Raw genomic sequence first — 20,293 nt, forward strand, 5'->3', positions numbered from 1 at the left:
CTTTGGGTCAAACAAAAGCTGAACACAAGATCCTTCCCCACACTTTCAAGGTTGTCCTTCCCGTACTTTCCTGTCAGTTTAAACTCTTGGCTCCAAAGCTATCACGGGGCAATCACTTCCAAAAGATATCAACTCCCCACAATTTCAGACCAGTCCAAAAATATTGTTTCTCACTCTCCGATACTGTGTTATCACTTTACTGTTAGACAAAGTAGATGAAAATGAAGGCAGCTGCAGACCATTATTTAAAAGTTTGCTCCAAATAAAAGCATCAAGGATATGATGGAGATTAACTGGCTAGATAAAACAGCCAGAACAGTCCAGTTGCAATTGATTCAATGCCATAAGAGTGCAATAGCCCGGATGAATGAGAATTTTCACAGGCGGGATATGAACGGTAAACAAAATGAAAAAAAGGTCAGAAAAATACCAGTTTACTCGTTTTTATTGTCAGTCTGCTAATTTAATGGCAAATACTCAACTCTTGGGCTCATACTGTACATTTGTAAATTTGCACTGACTGATATAATAAGACCATTAATACAAAAAAAATGTATAGTAAATAAAAGAAACTAATAGATTTTTTTAAATGACATAACAAATAGGTTAAATAAAAACTTGTTAACATTCTTGTATTATCAACCTAATAATGTGAGTGTATCCTTTTTTCTTTCCAAAAATAGTTTTGATTTATTGGATTTCATTTTCTTACAAAGCAACCCGTGTCTTTGTTTTTTTATCTGCTATAAAACATCTTCGAATAAAGTGTCCTCTCAGCTCCACTTCCTGCTTGTGGACAGCTCTGTGAGCTGATTGGCTGAGCCAGGGCGATGGGCGCGGCTTGCATCCCTCGCCGCTCGCCCTCCTTTTCTTTCCTTTTTTTTTTCTTTCCTTCTCTCTCCTCCCTCTTGCTGCCTGCGTGTGTGTGGCAGCCGAGCGGGTCGCATCTTGTTGAGCGGTCGACATGACGGCCAGCATCCGATACAAGAGCCGGATTCCGGTGAAGACTGGTGAGACTCGTTTCGCGCTTCGTCTATCCTCTTATTTGGAACCTGTTTCATTAACTACAAGCTCTTCGTGTTTGTGTTTTCTGGGCGTCGCTGTGCATCCTTGCACCTGCTCCTCCTCCTCCTCTTCTTCCATCCTCGAATCCATCGTGTGTGCCGTGGCCCACAGAGGAAACCGCCGAGGTAAGATACAGCATTCATTATCCCTTTTTATCATTCTTTTTTTTTTTTTTTAATGGAATTTCACTTCTGTTTAGAGGAGGATTTTCGTTATATGCATTTGTGAAGGATGCTGGAAGAAAAGGAGGAGGGGTGATGGTGGTGGGAGGCGAGGTTTCATTTTTAGAAGTGGAGCAGCATCCATTATGCCCATCCTCACCTCCATTAGCCATTATCATTTTCTCGACTTCCTTTTTATTTCCATTTAGAAAAGAAACACAGCTGCCATGTTATATTGCCTCCAGGGTTCTGTTGACCCTGGACCCCCACCCCCTTCTCACCTCGGGTCACCCCACCCCCAGTTTTGCAAATGCTGCGTGCTTAATGGCATTAATCATAATATGCGTAACATGCATTCATAGTATGCCACTATTAAGTTGCACTGTGAGGCTAATTTATTAATTATCAGATTGGGTCAAGTAAAAAAATAAATAAATAAAGACTAATTCAGCTCATGTGACTCTTACAAAACGCATCAACCTTTGCATCACAAATCACAATGAAGATGTGATTTATTAAAATTGCAATTGCATAGAATGTTACCAAAAATGTAATTTCTTGAAAATAGACGTTTTGTTTACCCATCTGTCCAGACAACCAATTTATTTATTTATTTATTTTTTCCTCAAACAAATACAATTTTGCTTCTTATTATAACAATAAGCATAATCAAGCTGCTGTATTTACAGATGATTATGGAATTATGGGGCGGCTGAGGGTGAAGTAAGGCCACAATGCTATTAACTGTTTAATGACAGTCTCACAGTGGCAATTCACACAAATCCGCTTAATCTTTTATACGTGCTCACTGAAATACTCAGAATCTGAAATTTATAACCACAAAAGTATTATCGTTACAATGAGGATTACATTTGTAAAATTTACTTTTTCAAATATTATACCGTTAAAAAATTTGTTTTTGTTTTTTTACACTTTGCTGATTGGCCGAGAGGAATCACATGGTTCCACCTATGGCCTTATAGGAAGTCCTGAGGCATCCATTGCCTTGAGGTACCAGATGTGGTGCAACACAAGTTATCTTATAGAGGAGCATGCTGGCACATTTAGGTCACATCCACAATATGAATGTGCACGCTCATGTGTGAGTCATGTGACTGCAGGGATTTATAATGATGTGAAAATGTAGCGCTTAGTGTGTGTGTTGCAAGGTGCAAGATGACTTCCTGTTGTGACATTTGACCTCTAAGCAGCTGAAGGTAGCTTTCCACACATATACATTATATACAGTACATATGTATACACAATAGAATTGATAGAAATTCATTAGCAACACTCTCATTTGTTGACTTTGACATCCCTCAACAGACCAGGCTCCGCCTTCTTAAGTCGCACGCATTCAGTCACAGATACTACAGGATTCAAAAACACGAGGGTGGCGAACCCCAAGTGGACAAAAATAATACCTGCATCTCACTGCTTTGGTGCTAATTTCGTTAGCCTGTCTATGGTGTTTTTTATTGTGTGTTAGCATTAAGCTAGTGGACTTTTGTATGTTATGTGGTTTGGTTCTACAACGCAAAAACTCAACACAAAAAAAAAAATCAGCCGAGCCACAGCTTGTATCGGTCTCTGGTAAATCGAGGTACTTTTGTGTGTGAATTGAGATGGCCTCATTCATTTCACAGGATACAGTATGTACTTTTTGGGACATTTGAGTTTGGCTCACTAAAAGTTGGAAGTCCAATAGTTGTTCCACATTGAAAACTCTTCTTGATGTGTCAGTATCTTTAGAGTCCAGTTGCGAGTACCCATCCTGTTTTTTTGTCGGCTGCTGTTTAGTCTCCTGATTGAATTATGACCCCCTGCAGCCCCTTTCCTGGCAGATAAGCCACACAGACAGATTTTCTCTCTCACTGAAATTCACACTTGGACCAAATCCAGTTCATCCACAAATCATTTTGTGGTCACGTGGTATCAACGCACACAGACGAGCTTATGAATTTTGCTGGAAAACCAGGATTAGTCTGATGGCTGCAAGCATTTAATCCAATCCAACGATTGGACTCTATTTGAATATTGCAACGACACAGTGTTTACTTTTTTTTTCTGTCTTCGGCATCTCACTCTCGCTTCTCGCATTCTCATCTCCATGCGACCCAGCTGGGCTGTCATTGGGACTGTGCACACCCGGAGAGCGTCCAAAATAATGCCGCTCACATTTGGTGGATGTTGCCATCACTTCCTGTGTGCTGTGGGAATGTGTTGCCAGGCAACAGTGTTTTTTTTTTTTGTTTTTTTTGTGGACGCTGCTTTCGTGACCCATCCACAAGCTTGTGTTGTGTGAGTTGGAGGCGTGGGTGAATACTCACTGGGCTCTTTCCATCACTGGTTAGAATGGAGTTTGATGTACTCAAGTGATTTTTGTAAAAAAATTGCTGTTAAACTTCCATCATTGCATAAGATACAGTATAAAGTGTCTTCAGTCACATGCAGGCTTTTTGTGATTGAAAGGAATGTTTTTTTTCAATTCAGTTGTAAATTTTAATTGTTTTTGTTTTTGACCCTAGTGAGGATAAGAGAATGGAGAATGTTTTTAATTTTAAAATTTTAATCTAATTTTATCTTTAATTATAAATATGAATTTAAATGGTATAGTTATTTTTATTCAATGTAAAAAAATATATTTTTATTTTCAACTTGTAACTTTTATTTAATCTAACTTTTATTTTAATTATATTTGTTTTATATTCTTTCTTTTTTTCGGTTATAATTTTTAATAGCATTTGTATTTTATTTTATTATTTTATTTACCAAAAATAAATATTTCACAAATAAAATAATCTAGAGTATTTAAATTTGTTGGCTTTCTATACCAAATCTTCCACAAAATTTATTTTGTGAAATCTTTTAACCAGTTAATGAAACACTGAGACATTTTTACATGCTTCTTACAATATACATTTTCCAATATATTGGTTCTTTACCATACAGTGTGAATGATCGATTGTTTATTCCAGAGAGGATTAGCTGTGTGTTGGAGTAACGATGAATAATTGATTGTTTGAGGAAAGCACATCAAGCATTCAATTGTTCTCATCTCATTGATTGTCTCTGTAGGAGAAGTGAACAGATGTTGAGTGTGATACGTTTATGTGCATTTTGTCTGTGCACTTGGCAAGTGAAGCGCAAGTCTTCAATAGGCAATAGAGGAAGACCTTGTGATTACAATTCAAGTGCATTTGACAAGTTCAACCTTCCATATGTGATCGCTTACTCCCGTGAGACAAAACATTCGGTACATAATCCACGTTGAAGTGCCATTCTGAATTGATGAAGGCTACCCGCTATTAAGAAGCTAACGCCGCTAGTGAATGCTAATTTAATGGGTGGAGAAACGCAATGTGAGGGAAGTAAACACAAGCTTACTTGCTCACTTTCCCCATCGTCCTCAGTTGTGCTGGCCCCGCCCCTCTGACTCGTTCAACCAATCACATTCCGATACCTTCATGGCCTCACAGACAGTCGGAATTTATTCGGTTATTCACCAATTCATTTAATTAAAACAACCACAGGGTTGCTACTTACTTGTATGTAAGGGAATACTAGGGAATGTTTTGCAAAAGATATTTTAGCAAACATACAGATGTGTTAAGACAGCAGTCAAAAGACACAATTATTGGTATACAAGCCATTAAGAAGTCAATTTTGTCCCCTTGTTTGGTTTCTTCTTTTAAAGCAAGTCACAAGTGTTCCAAAAAGCTTTTGAGGAGTTAGCTGGAGGCTGACCCACATTTTCCGATACGCTAAACCAAAATCCAAAGTGGCCAACGTTGTTTGGTCTGCTTGATAAGATTCAGATTACAGCTCTGTGCAAATGTCTGAGCTGTACTGTAATTCCCACAAAAAAACACATGAAGATTATTACATAATATTTATCAGGACCTTGGATATTTGTCTAAAGCACACAGAGGTGATTTTGGATGGATGCCGTATTTTGTCAAGAGCTCAGCTTTCCCCCCTCAGAGATCTTAAAAAGCAAAGTCTGCCATTTGTATTGTGTACAGAGTCAATGTAATATTGAAGCGGTGCTGGGGTGTTTTTAACCGTTAAACTGGAGCGTAGCATTTCAGGCCAAATGTAAACAATCCATTTCATTCAACTTGAGGTGTGTGCCTGAGGATGGGGAGGCTGGGCTCAATGCCAGTAATTACACGCTGCCAGATTAGCATTAGCATTAGCATAGCTGCCAGTTCGGTGTTTGTGGGCCTGTTCATCACCAAGTGCTGAAAAAAGCTGGTTAGGAGAGTTAACAAACATCCCATTCCCTCATCCTCAAGGCCGTGGAACCCTGATGTAGATATACAGTGTTGCCTTGAGATACAAGTAACTTGTGAGGGCATACTTGAGATACGAGCACTGTACTGTGGCAGATGACTCCAATCTCAACAAGCAGAAATTTGGCAAATATTAAGTGTAAATATTCCTAAAAAAAAAAAAAAGGCATCAAACTGTTTATTGCCATTTGCAGTGGAAGCATAAAACAAAGAGAAAGACTCATATATTTTTTTTATAACAACCGCACAGCCTATGCTAGCTTAATGCTAGCATAGAATGGGAAACATCACTTTTCATTTTGTTGAAGCACATTGGTCGTGTACATTCAGACATATCATCAGTTATTATTAATTCGCAATAGAGGAACAAAAAAACTAACTTTATTTTATGATACTATGAATTTAAATGTGAAACATATGACTCTATTTTCATAATCTAATGTCTTTATTTTTGTACAATTTTGCCCTAAATAGACTGCAACTTTTCTTTAAATATATATATTATATTATATACATATATATATTCAAAGAAAATACAACTTTAGCTTGTACTATTATAACTTCATGACCCAGTTTTTATCCATTAAGCATATAGAGTTTGTCTTGTGCATAAAATGCACACTATATATAAAACTGGATTGATTTATTCATATAAAAATGCCACTCCTTCCCATTGCCCCTAAAATTACAACTTCTTTCTCGTAAAATTGCAGCTATTCTTGTAATATTTCAACTATTCATTTCATTCTATCACTTTAGTTTTGTAAACGTGCGAATTGTAATTCTATGATTTTATTCTTTTAAAAGTACAACAAATGTAACCATGTGCAAAAATATATCTTTTTTTTTTTAACCCTCTTTATTTTAGAGATATATCTTTCTGCCACATAAAATTCTGACGTCGATAACACACTGTAGCTCTTCTATTCAATTCAATGTGACAGTGCCTGAAACCTCCATGCGAGGGCGCTATTGTCTATTGTAATTTTTAATACGAAGTCCTGCGCTTACTGTTAAGTCGATCAGGATACAACTCACGCTCTACGTTTGACTAGTGTTGTTTTGTGACTGCAGAGAGAAAATTTGGTCTTTGCTGTGAGCTGCTTGAAGTATTTTTGACCCATTTTCAAAGTGCGCCCTCTTTGGACTTGGCCCATTTGGAACGGTTTCAATATGAATTGTGTGTTTTTGAATCAACGCTAACTGCTGGGTTTTATTGTGGCATCGCTTCCTGTAATGTCATGCCATTGAATGAACATGTTGATGGCTCCATGTTGAGCTTTGGATCTTTGCCTCTGTCTGACCGTCGAAGAGGACAAGCATTGACACATTCATTTAAATGTGTACACAAGTGAAAGACATCTTTCTGTTTGGTACTGAAGTCATTAATTTGTTGATATGCAACATTTTTGATAAGCCGCTAATCATTTAAGACGCTTAAAACAAACATTTGCTTTCTCTGAATGTGTGAAAGGATGTGTGTCTGTGTTTGTGTGCGAGACAGCTGGCCTCTGAGACAAAGGGTCTTGGGGCTTTTGTCTGCGATGCTATTATAGGATACATCTGCTTCTTTCTTTCATGATGACAAAACACACACGTTGCACTATCCCCACCATCACCTAAACTTAAAACTGAATAACAAAAGTCCAGATGAGACGATAAACATTGAGTGCAATTCCACTATCGGCCACAAGATGGCGATACATTTGTTTAGTTTGAGACTGCGTCCATTTGAAAGAAGAAGAAGAAAACAGGAACTAATGTATTTTAGAGTAGCCTAGTTTTTGTTGAAATTTATTAAATGTCGCTGTATTCTTGCATTTTACAGAAATTGACGGCTGTAGGTCATTTTATAATATACTTCTTTGGACAGGATTTTATATGTTTAATGTTTGTTTGAAAAAACTGGATCTGTTTACTGTAAACAAAGAGGAATCAGTACACTGTTGCACAGTTTTGTACAATATTTTTTGTGTTGTAAAAGTGTTTTAATGTGCTTGTATTTTAAAACGTGTGTTTATAGGAAAAAAATAAAGTGACATAAATGCTATAAAATATGCCTAGACAGTTTTATAGGGTACTTCTATATAGCTGATTTCTCTCATTGCGGGCGTAACCCCAGTTAGTACCACTATGTGTCCAGCAAACTTATTTTTGAGAGTTGACTTAATTTTTATTTTATTTTATTTTATTTTTTTACATTTAATTTAATGTATTCTTTTTATTTTCATTTTCATTTTAAATATCATTTTATGTGTATTTTTATTTTCAAATGTAATTTGTTGTAAAGTTTTATCTTTATTTTAATTTATATATTTTATATATATATATAAAATATATAAATAAAATAAAAAAAAATATATATATATATATATATATATTGTTGTTGTTTTTTTATCTCCATTTTTCATTGATGTGCACACACTCATGGCCAAAAACGAGGCGCTCTAGCGAACAATGAGGCGCTCAAAATGTTCTATAGTGGGAGAGGAGCTCAAGTGGGCCACCGGTTTGTCACCGTGTGTGAATAATTTTAATTGCCTGTGGTGACCAATCTAAGGTGAGGACAAGCACGATAGAGCCTATAGAAAATGGTTGGTGTGGACGTGTCATAAATAACGAAATGAAGGCGAGTTGTGTCTCTTTTTTACTCCCCACATAAAATCGATTATTTACACAGCAAGCAGCAAGCTACTCTCCTTCAACCCTTTCAAATCTATCATCCCTTTGAACTGTGTCCGTCCAGGGTCAGGATGAAAGTCGCTCAAGGGAGCGATGTTTTGAGTGTGAAGTCTCCTTATGGTGTAGTGTGTGTCCAAATCACTGGATGTGACATCCTAACAGGGTGTGTCTGCTACTTGGTGGGAAAGTAAAAGATCAGCTTTTTTTCCCCCCCGAAGACGCTGCCCACATCATATGTACCACAGCCACGCCCAGCCCCACACCCGCACCCACCCACACACAACACTGTCACATCTGGAAGAAATCTCCTGCAGCCTTCGTTGCAACAAAATCCACCTCTTAAATCCATAGATTAAATAAAGTTAGGTTTTTGTATTATGGAAAGTGGTTGATCAACTTTTACTAGTTGTCTACAGCCAGTGGTGGAAATAAGTAAATCCCTATGTTGCAAATGTTGTTGTATTTAAGTAGATTTTCCAGCTTTACTTGAGTACAATTATGCCTTGAGGTGTGATTTTTTTGGGGGATACAAACTGTCATTTGGTTGTTACTTCTTCTTTTTTTTGTCTTAAGACTTCACAAGAATCAGACATCATCAATTCAACATTGCCTGACAATATCAGTTTCTGGCACTAATGCGCGATTAAGCTAGTTTGCTAACAGCCAAAAGACCCCGCAGAAGAACAGGGAGGGACAATACATTAGGTAAAAGCCTGTTTTGCGGTCACATTTCCTGTTTGTGTTATGTGATGAACAAAAGTGTGATTTTACACTGTACAATATTTTTGAGTGTGATTTTGCTTGTGGAAAAACAGACTTTAAAAAAATATATTGATACAATGTAAAGGGGAAAAAGGAAATAGAGAGTGTAAGTCAATTGAAATTGAGATCTTGGGGTCTCAGGACGGTGTGGGGGAAAAATAGACATAGCAGCAACATTTTCCGTGTGTTAGCATAGCTAATAGCAAGCTAACTGCATGCTGAAGCAGTATAAATGGACTTGGAAATAACTAAAATAACCTTAAATATGTTTTTTTGTGGGGGGGATTTGTCAGATACAAAAACTTGTTAGATAATTTAGCATTCTTGGTTACTCAGTTAACAAAGTTAGCACAAAACTGTGGGAATATTCTGAAAGCAGAAATGGCGAGCCAACTAGCTAGCTAGCTTGCTAGTAATTGTTAAAAACAACAACAGCATATATGTGAATAGGACGTTTTTGTTTTCTCTGTAAGAGCTCAATTTAACAAAAGAGGGACACATTTTTTGTGCGTGTCGGTTTGTTAAAATTGTACTAAGTAACGGTTATTGGTTTTAATGAACTTAAATTAAGTTTGAAGTCGCTTTTGAATCCTCTCAGCCTGTGGTCCATATTGCTCCATTCGTGTTATGGCCAGTTGTTGGCAAATAAGGGATGACATTTTGTTCCATTTTCTAGAGGTGAATGTTCTGCCATAGTTTCAAGAAAGCTCCTGATGTCCTGAATCTTAGTACTTTTACTTAAGTGCAGAGAGTCAGTACTTTTATCGTACATTTCTATTCTTTGTTTAGAATTAAATTTTGTTTCAAATTGTATGTGTTTTGTTAGAATGATGCTCCTGTTTCTCAATGGGAGCATCTTGGCTGGTGTTATTGCAGCTCAACGATGTATATAAGATGAAATTGTGACATCACTGAGCATGTGGACGAACAGGTTGACTTTCCTCACAAGTTGATCATTGTTATAACTGCAGGTCCATACTTGACAGCCTGAAGAGATGTTTAGTGGATTCACGTGTTGTTTCTATGAGGACCTCTTTGCTCCTCTTCCTGCTCAAACAGGTTCTCTCTCTATCGCTCTCTCTCTCTCTCTCTCTTTCAGGCTGAGCTCAGCAAAGTTGAGACTCTTTCTGAAAGGGAGTGAACACGCGCCAAATGAATGAATTTCTTTCAGGCCTTTCCCTGGTTTCCTCCCACAAATTGGCACCTCTGGCCCCGCTTCGCCCTGGCTTTCTGTTTTCCTCGGCGCAATGTGAATTCCTGCGTACCTGTCTGAACAAGGGCAGACGGAGCGAGCGCTGTGGTGAAAGAACAGGAGTGTAAAGAAAAGGAAGAAACAGGGAAGATCACTTAGAAGGGGGAGTTTATTTTTTTTGTGGTTTGAGGCGTCCCGTTTGTCGTATCCCGATCCCGTTGGATTATTTTTTGACTGGGTGGACACGTCGGCCAGCAGCTTTTGGTGCACTTATAGCATGGATGCCATCATGCTGCAGGAGAAACTAGTTGAACGACTCCTGTGCCCACGAGTGAGAACGGCCAGACAGAAGGTAAAAAGCTGGGCTAATGAAAGATTTGATATGGAAAGAAAATGGTGGGGGCAGCATTTACTTAGGTTACATATCGGAAAACTACAGAAATCGCTGTCAGGGGGCGCACCCTCTAGGAAATTTGTATCATACAAGTTCTGTTCTTGGGTCACTTAAAAGACGCCTAACATTCTGTTACTATTATTATTGTTACTGTCAAATGTGCATTTTTTAATTTTCTTTTACCTGTATGCTATTGGTTATTATACAGTATTGTATTTTTCAAGTCACGCCACTAGGATTCGAGTTAACTTGGGTCACTGATTTGAACTGCATGACTTGACAAGTCACTTTGTGTACATTTGAAAATCGACAGTATTATCTTTATATCTACCCAATAAATGTAGGGTAACAATTTACAGCCACTTTAATTGGATGATTTTAAATCATGTATTTGAGTGAAGAGCACCCTAATTCAAAAGCTATGAAGTACTTAGTTGACATAAATTTAGTAAAGTTTACCTCAAATCCTGGCATTTGGTAAATATGTTTGGGCATAACAGCTCTCTAGGGACAAAACATTGCACAAATCATACATAGCAAATTGCATTGGTTGGGTATTGAACACAGGTTAGCTGCTTGGAAAGCAGCTATGCTAACGACTATACCCCACTAATGCTTTGTGGGTAAAGGGGCTTTTTTTCACCACAGCACCCTCTGCTGGACACTGTCCTAATTGCAGGAAACTGTCACAAGTATGCTTTGTTAGTTCATTTATCGACTTTTAGAGCAACGTGTGTTCTCCATGCAGTGCTATTCACCCCCTCGCCAGTGGTCTTTATGCGTTGACATTCCAATGACAAGTTCTATATAAAAAAAAACGCCGGCTGTGTGTTTGCACAGTTGCAGAGTTTTTTGGGTTCTGGTCAATGTGGCGTCTGCGTGCATGTGAATGTCCTCTGCTGTCATGCAGCCAACTTCCGTCCGAGTGTGTATTTATATCTACACACCAAAACTGATGTGGTGATGTTCTGCCACAGAGAGCAGGAGAGAAAACCCAGAGACCCCTTTGCTTTTTTATTTTTTTTACATGTTGACAAACAGTCCTGTTGAGGCAGATTTGGTCTTGCTTCTGTGCAGGGTTTCTTTCTTTTTTCCTATTGAGGAAAAGCGCATTACAAAATGATTGGCTGGATGGATAAAGTGCCTGTCGTTGTGATGTTAGTGAACCACTTACAGTGATCTAGTGTGGTGTCTTACAGTATGTGTTGTTGCTCTTCGTATGTTTCATTAACGAAATAAAATCAAAACGAAAATGCTATTAAAAAAACGGAAACTACATTTTATATTAAAAAAAAAAGAACTAAAACTTACTATAATTATAGCAAAAATGTCCTTCGTTTTAGTTTAGTTAACTTAATGCATGAGCCTTTGGGGATGATTTTAGATGTGATTTTAAGTAGATTTATTTTGATTTTAACCGCAATAAGGACATTTGAAAATGTGTCACACAAAAGTGACATCTAGCAGCAGCCAATAAAAAAGCACCTTCAGATGACGTTGCTCCCATGGTGTTTTTTAAATATTGTGCAAAGTAATACACTTTTTTTTTTACTAAAACTAAGGATTTATGAAATAACTAAAACTAATAAAAACTAACAGAGCCACCTTGAAAACTAATTAAAACTAACTAAATTTAAAAAACAAAACTCAAAACAAAATAAAGACTAACTAAAATGAAAAATTCCAAAACTATAATAACCCTGGTGGCAGACATGCTGACTACTAGCTAGGCCAACGTGCTAGCTGCCCATGACCATGCTAACAACTAGCTTGGTCAACCTACCTAATGTACTAACGTATAGCTAAGCATGCTAACTATGCCAATGTGCTGCCAATAACCATGCTAGCTACTAACTAATGTACTCACAAACTAACTAATATAACCATGCTAACTACAAACTAGGCTAATGTGCTACCCTTGACCATGCTAACTGCTAACTTTGTACTAAACAAACTAATGTACTAACATATAACACCTTATGTAACATTCTGGTTATTTGACAGGCAATTTAGAACAGAGTAACTTGTGCCAAACTCATACAAAAGTTTTGTCACCCCACCGGCAAATTCCAGACATAAAAACTAAGCAATGTTGCTTATTTAGTGCAGTCTAGAGACCAAGCAGACTTGACACAAAACGCATGGGACAACATAGGCAGATTCTTTGGAGCCAGAAAGCAGTTCATTTGCAACTCAAAATGAAGGGGGATTCATTTGAGGACAATAATGTCCTAGTTCTGGTTTGAAAAAGCTGTTGAAAGAAAGCATTAATGTTAAGCTATAGAGAGGGCTTCATTGAACAGAGCGGAAAGTTTGCCTTATCAACCGTCGTCTGCTTTTGACAATATCCTGACATGACATCCATACCCAAGAATATTGTCTCATTTCTCAGAAAGGGTGGTTTTACAGGACAGTTGTTTACCAGCCATGTCAACCAACAACAACCACTCTATTGTGACCCCCTCGGGGGAAACACTCTCCAGAGATACATTACATTTGTAGACATCTCAAATTTAGAACAGAAGAAGCATTTTTGATTCAAGGTGAAATGTTTTCAACAAGAAGAGTCCAGTTGCCTCTATTTAACCTTTTCAAATGGCTTGTGCAATTTTATATTTTGGGCACAGTAGAGCGTAGTTACGGAAGCGTATTGCGTTCACTTGAGAAAAAAAACAACAACTCCTGTTTTTCTGACTAATTTTTGGGGGAGCTTTGTTTTTTGAGTTTTTATTTTTTTATTATCTGTTTTACTGAATATTTTTTTCTATCAAAAAAAAATATCAGAAAAACAGGGGGGGGGGGTTATTTCAAAAAACAGAGGGAAAAAAAGGAAAAAAATATTCAGAAAGTGACTTGTTGCAGACTCGCTAATAACGGAAGCGGACACTTTCTCGCATACCTCCATATGCAATAAGATGGTCATGTTTACTGTATTGTAGTTTGTTTTCTAATGTCTGAGGGGGAAAAACTTTTTTTAAAAATATTCAGAAAAACTGAAAAATAATTATTTTATAAAAACAGGGAAAAATTACTTTAAAAAAAAACTGGAAAAAAATATTCAGAAAAACTGAGAAAATATTTTTTTTAAACAGAAAAAAAAAACAGGGGAAAATTATTCAATAAAACAGGAAAAAAATACTCAAAGCTCCCCCCCAAAAATTTGTATGTAAATGTAAATAAATTCCTGTATCCGACCAGACCTTTATCCAGATTGTCAGCAAAAATAATGAACTGGCCTACAATATTTTTGCATCAAAACAATACCTCTTAAATATCTTCACTCTTTTGCTTTGTGAAGGCAAAAAAAAAAAAAATTCCTGTTTTTCGATGTACCTGTGTTTCCCATACAAGGTGAAGCATGTATGTGTTTTGTGTTTTGTGTTTCCTAGGAGAAGCAGTATGTGGGCTTCGCCACTCTGCCCAACCAAGTCCACAGGAAGTCGGTGAAGAAAGGCTTCGACTTCACTCTCATGGTGGCAGGTGTGTTTGGCTTCTCACCAAGTTCTCAACAATCACTACAATGATCTGAAGTGCCTATAAAAATTTTATTGGTATAATAGTGTTTTGTCATTGAATACACTAACTGTATGTTTCTTTTGATACCCCTGCGTAATCCGTAGCGATCCAGTAAAGTCATGTTCAGGGTTATAACGTAAAATAAAGTTTTGGTTAAAATAGTAGCAATAACAGTATGAGAATATCATTGAAAACTTTATTTCATTTATTTCAGTAGGTCAACAAATGAAAAAGTGATTGTCATTTTTTTTTTTTTTTCGCTACACACCGTGAGAACTATTTCATGATTTTATTTACTGATCAGGCGAATCCGGAATGGGCAAGTCCACTCTGGTCAACAGCTTGTTCCTCACCGACCTCTACAAGGACAGAAAGCTGCTGAATGCCGAGGGTGAGTCTCGTCATGATCAGCTACATTTTCACTGCTGTCTGCTTGATGGATGTGCTCGGAGGTCTTCTATTTATATAAGAGACTTTCTCTTGTACTTTTGTCATGTCACATGGCCGCAGGCAGTGCCTCGCTCTTATCTGCTTTCGTTACGAGGAGCTCAAACTGCATCGAGTTACTCACACATGTTCAGTGTTGACGTAGCTTTAGACATGCATGATGCAAACAGCAGCTTGATTGATCAATATTTCTTAAAAACAACACACACTTATGAGTCTTGTTTCAATTATAGTACACTGGTGCCTTGAGATATGAATTCAATTAGTTCTGTGACCATGCTTGTAACTCATCATTCCTGACTGAAGTGAATAGAAGTGACATTATTCAGTTCCAGCATCCCTCAAAAAAATAACTCACTAATCTTGTATTTAAAAAAAAAAACATTCAATTGAATCTAAACAATTAAACAGTTTGTGGCTCCTTCTGGTGTATGTGAGTTGGCCACCAGGGGGCAGTGTAATATAATCATGCATAGAGCTGTATACAGAGAGAGTTGTTTTTTTAGTTGACCAATCACAGCCTAAAGTACAACGCTGTGATTGGTCAACTGCTGGTCACGTGACATATGGACGCCATCTTGTGAGTTGGCCAAACTCTCTCAATCAACGGCTCTGATCATGCAGACACAAATAAGGATGAGTGTCACAAATGCTGTAGTCGTTTTTCACAGAGGATAAATCATATATGCCTGTGAGTATTATTGAATTGTCTACATGTGTTGATGAACCTTTTGAGTCCGTTGCTTTAGAGTTATAACACAGGCAAATAAATGCAATAGCGCATCTATAGCATTTTGTATTATCTGTTAGCATTATGCTAGTAGATTCGGACATAGTTATAATTTTTTTGAAATACATAATGTGTAATTCTCTCTGCTTAATATTTATTTTTATTATTAATTTTGTTTTATATTTATTTTTTCATATTTTTTAATATTTATTTAATGTTTATTTATATTTATTTGCTTGACTTATTATCCTGACGCTCACTTTTTCTTCACGTCGTCATGGTGACCAGAGCGCATCAACCAGACGGTGGAGATCATCAAACACACCGTGGACATCGAGGAGAAAGGAGTCAAGCTCAAGCTGACCATCGTGGACACGCCGGGCTTCGGAGACGCCGTCAACAACAATGAATGGTGAGCTTTCCTCTGTTAGCGCCTCAAAACGCTGGGGAACGTGCCTGATGTGCGTGTGTGTGCGTGTAGCTGGAAACCCATCACAGACTACATCGACCAGCAGTTCGAGCAGTACTTCCGAGACGAGAGCGGCCTCAACAGGAAGAACATTCAGGACAACAGAGTCCACTGCTGCCTCTACTTCATCCCTCCATTTGGTCACGGGTTGCGCCCAGTGGATGTCGAGTTCATGAAAGCTCTGCACGAAAAGGTGAACATCATCCCGCTCATCGCCAAAGCCGACTGCCTCACTCCCAGCGAGATCAAGAAGCTGAAGGACCGAGTGAGTGCAAGCACTTTGCATGTTGGCGGCGTGGTTAACATTGATTCTGATCGAAGCGTGTGCGTGTGTTGTGTATGCAGATACGAGAGGAAATCGACAAGTTTGGCATCAAAGTCTATCAGTTCCCTGAATGTGACTCAGATGAGGATGAGGAGTTTAAGCAACTGGATAAAGAGTTGAAGGTGGGCATAGATGCCTCTACTTTTATTTTTAACCCTTTAAATTTCGGTTTGTTTGCACAATAGCAGAAAAGGTTGGAAAACATTTTTAGTGTCAACAGAGGGAGCTTCCACTTCTTATACAATGTAATTTCTTCATGGTCAGCAGAGGGTATCTCTACTTTTGAAAATCCAAATTGTGTCATTAAAAGGAAGTAAGACATGAAATGCCTCTGTCTAAAAATATCACCTGAAATTGCTCTTTTGCCCAAAAATGTATGAATGATGAAATCTGGTAGAAAATATAAAACAATGCAATTTCTAAGTTTTAGAACGAAGCCCATTTTATCCAAATTGTATGATTTGATCATGTGAATAACAAAAAATGTGATATTCATAGATTTCAGTTACCCGAAAGATGTCACGATAGAGCCAAAAGTTACAATTTGAATGTGGACAGTATATTATTTACATACAGTATTTAAAGAGCTGAATATGAAATTTTGAAAATCACGCAAATATCCACACCTTTGGGAAATTTTATACATTTGTATTAACAGCAAAAAAAACATGTTTTTTTAAAGGCAGCGAGGTAAATGACTTACCACAGCTATCCAATATAGTTGTAAACGCTTTTATGACTAGAAGAATTTTAAAATGCTACTTAAAGCATTGTCAGTGCAGTTAAGATTTTTGATGGTGACAGACAGAATGAAAAATAATTTCTATTTGCGATATTTGCTATTGGAAAAAAATATTTCAAAATCCAAATAAATTGGGTGTGGAATGGATTGTATCGTACTGTATCGTATGTGGCTTTATGGGTTGAGTTTTTTTTTTTTTTTTCCAGGTTCATTCTGTGCTCCCCTTTAAAGGAGCACAGCTTGTGCCCCCCCTCACCCCCTAATGTTTTTCTATTAAAAAAAAAAAGCCATCTAAAAAAACTTGAGATGCTGAAAGGCGTCCCGCCAGACTTCCTGTTCTGTCTCCCCCGTGTTGTTCATTGCTGTTTTCATTTTTCTTGGATGGGCTGTTATCCTTTACGGGATCAATAAAGTAATCTGAATCCGAGGTTTCACTGATCGGGTCGGTGCAAATCCAAAGCTGTACGTGTACGTGTGTGCAGGAGTGCACCCCATTCGCGGTGATTGGAAGTAACACAGTGGTGGAAGCTCGAGGGCAGCGGGTGCGAGGGCGACTGTACCCATGGGGAATTGTTGAAGGTGCCTTCGTCATTGTTTTTTTTTGTTTTTTAACATCTGGATGCCGCTCCTGAAAAGCGGAATGACTAATGTGAAATGTGATTCTGCTTTGCAGTGGAAAACCAATCCCACTGTGACTTTGTGAAGCTGAGGAACATGCTGATCCGCTCGCACATGCACGACCTCAAAGACGTCACCTGCGACGTCCACTATGAGAACTACAGAGCGCAGTGCATACAGGAGATGACAAGGTGCAGCATGCACACCACTGATTTATTTTTTTTGCTTATAGGCACTACTGAAACACTCTCATACACTCTACTGCAGAGATGAGCAGATTAAATGCTGGAATGGGCAACATTTTTTTGTCAGTGCTTCTGGGGGGGCCACATAGAACCCGACATTTCCTAACTAGATGTATCAAAAAAAAAATGCTATTTAATATATGGACAGCTCTTAATATATGTCATTTTAGTTTAAAAAGGTAATATTAAAGCTTTTTCTACATCATGCAAGCTACACCAATGCCCAGATGAGTACGAAGAGCCCTGACTGTTTTACTCTGACTGCATCTATCAGCTTTTATCTTCCCTTTATAGTAGAGTCTAGAGTCTTTCTTACCTCATTTGAAGTCATGTCTTCGATCGTCAACTGTGGCTGTCGCTTTAATTAAGACCGCGCACGTACTCACACGCACATGATGAACGAGCCTGACACAGATGCTGCAGTTAAGCTTTGGGCCAGAGGTGGCAGTCGCGAGTAAAAAAAGTGGCAAACTGCACAAATATCCTTATAATACATTTTTCAATGTGTGTATAAATGATCAATTTATCTAATCCATTAAAGGTGGGTTTGAAGCAATCAACAAAATAAGACGGCACAAAACTGCCAGAAAAAAAACAAACATTAAATGCAATAACACATTTTCAGCATTTTTTTTTTTTTTTACAAAAATCAACTCACAATTTTAATATTATTGAGTTATGATGTTTGCCCTGCAAATCATTCCAAATTGGGAGAAAATAATTATGCCTACTCATGTTGTAGTACAGGGCAGTACAAGATCCAATGTCTGCCATCTTGTGGTGAATGGTGATATTACAACTTAAAACTCCAGTTCCCCAGATTTGCATATTTACAGTTTTTTTATTTATTTTGGATTTCCCCCCATTTTCCTGGATCCCCCCCCCCTCCCCCCCACACACACACACACACACAAACACACACACACACTTTCCCCCTTTTTTTTTGTGTGGAAAACATATTAAATGTTCATCAGCGTTTTTTTTCTCCCCTTTGAGTTTATAAATAAATAAATGTAAACTTATATAAATAATTTAGTTTGTATGTATGTGATCATGTCAGTAATCCTTATGAAAGCATTTCAGTAGTGTATTTGACCATAACAAAATTCAGTAATGTGTTTAAGAATATTTCAGTAGTCTGTATGAAAGCATTTCTAAAAAAAAAATAAAAAAATATGTCAGTACCTTCCACGAGAGATTCTCATAATGCTGCTTTAAATGAGAGCGTTTCAGTGGCGTTTGAGAGGCGTTTGATATTCCGGTTGTCCTCTCATACAGGTACGCGTGTTTTGTACACAAACCTCGTGATCACATAACTGCCGATGTTTTGGGATTTCAGCGCTGAATCGCCCGCTTCAACTCCTCTGTTCTTTCCCTCCCAAGTAAACTGGCACAGGACAACCGCATGGAGAGTCCCATCCCCATCCTGCCACTGTCCACTCCCGATGTGGAGACGGAAAAACTGATCAAAATGAAAGATGAGGAAGTAAGACCACAAACTGATGATGAAACAGAATTAGATCGATGGAATTTTTGAAATGTCATTTTACATTTTCTGGCTCTGTTTGCTGAAACCTTCTCCTTCTTTTCCTTCTTCTGCGTGTGATCAGCTGAAGCGGATGCAGGAGATGCTGACCAAAATGCAGCAGCAGATGCACGAAAAAGACTAACGACCACAACGCAACATTTGATTTGATTTTGCTGTTCAGTGCACATTTAAGTTCAGTTTGGTGCTTTTGTATAGCTCGTCTGCCTGGATGCTTGTTTTGACCCCCCCCCCCCTCCCCAACTCAAACTATGACCCCCACTACTTCCCCCAATTGTGATTAAACAATCTGAAATCATAATTTAAATCACTAATCAGTGTACCTAATTTATAAAGACAGTGCTGAACTTTTTTCTTTCTTTTTTTTTAAAATATTATGTCAGGGTATAACAATGCGTGGAATTTACATTTGAATGGTGTTTTTTATTCAGTGTGTGAGGGAGTGTATTTGTGTCATTAATCCTCTTCTGGTGTCCATAATATTCCAAATAGTCTTTGCACAATTGCTTTCCATTTATTTAAATTCTTCAGATGATCATAAGGAATGCATTATTTATATCAATTCAGGATGTGAGCGGCTTTTTTTTGTCATTGGTTGGCCGGTTTAAAACTGCACTTATTGTCATTCGTCAAATGTTAACTGTGAATGCACGTAATAATAATAATAATAATAACAATGATAAAAAATAATGATTATGATGACAGGGTTCTTGCATAAGCATGCGGCCGCTACTTGTATCTGCTTGACACTCTCCACTGCTTCACAGCTGACATTTTACGCCCGTATCAAAACTTTATCTGACATTTTTTTTTTCTCTTTCGCTTTTGTGGAGGAGCAAATACTTGTAGCGTTGATGCTTCTGTTTTTGTTTTTTTGTTTTTGAAAGTGTGAATTGTGCCCATGAAGAAGAGCAGGGTGTGAATGAATGCAAACAGAGGAAAAGTGCATCTTCCTTCTGTACAACATGACAAATAATAAACGTTTTCTTGTCATTCTGTAAATGGTTCTTGGGAAGAAATTGTCCATTCTTTCCGGCTGTCACAGAGCTTGGGGGATACTATTTTCTGAATCATTATCTTTAGCAGCCATTCTTCCTTCATCCT

At 37.8% G+C, this 20,293-nt stretch overlaps 1 protein-coding gene across 3 annotated transcripts; it reads left to right on the forward strand.

Moving 5' to 3' along the window:
- The first annotated feature begins 870 nt into the window (after positions 1 to 870).
- septin5a (septin 5a) lies at positions 871 to 20,191 on the forward strand. Of its 3 annotated transcripts, none has more exons than XM_077562623.1 (11): positions 871 to 1,010; positions 1,177 to 1,190; positions 13,941 to 14,031; positions 14,372 to 14,458; positions 15,533 to 15,656; positions 15,726 to 15,978; positions 16,059 to 16,160; positions 17,263 to 17,359; positions 17,454 to 17,589; positions 18,983 to 19,129; positions 19,254 to 20,191. In XM_077562623.1, exons 1-10 carry the CDS (start codon positions 965 to 967, stop codon positions 19,107 to 19,109), a joined length of 1,077 nt encoding a protein of 358 aa, XP_077418749.1. In that variant the 5' UTR covers positions 871 to 964; the 3' UTR covers positions 19,110 to 19,129; positions 19,254 to 20,191. The 3 variants fall into 3 exon arrangements, with proteins under 3 accessions (XP_077418749.1, XP_077418748.1, XP_077418750.1); XM_077562622.1 differs by having other exon boundaries at positions 19,027 to 19,129; XM_077562624.1 differs by lacking the exons at positions 871 to 1,010; positions 1,177 to 1,190 and adding an exon at positions 10,125 to 10,509 and having other exon boundaries at positions 19,027 to 19,129.
- Positions 20,192 to 20,293: the final 102 nt, after the last annotated feature.

This window comes from Vanacampus margaritifer, chromosome 3, assembly GCF_051991255.1.
Source record: "Vanacampus margaritifer isolate UIUO_Vmar chromosome 3, RoL_Vmar_1.0, whole genome shotgun sequence".
Lineage (NCBI taxonomy): Eukaryota > Metazoa > Chordata > Actinopteri > Syngnathiformes > Syngnathidae > Vanacampus > Vanacampus margaritifer.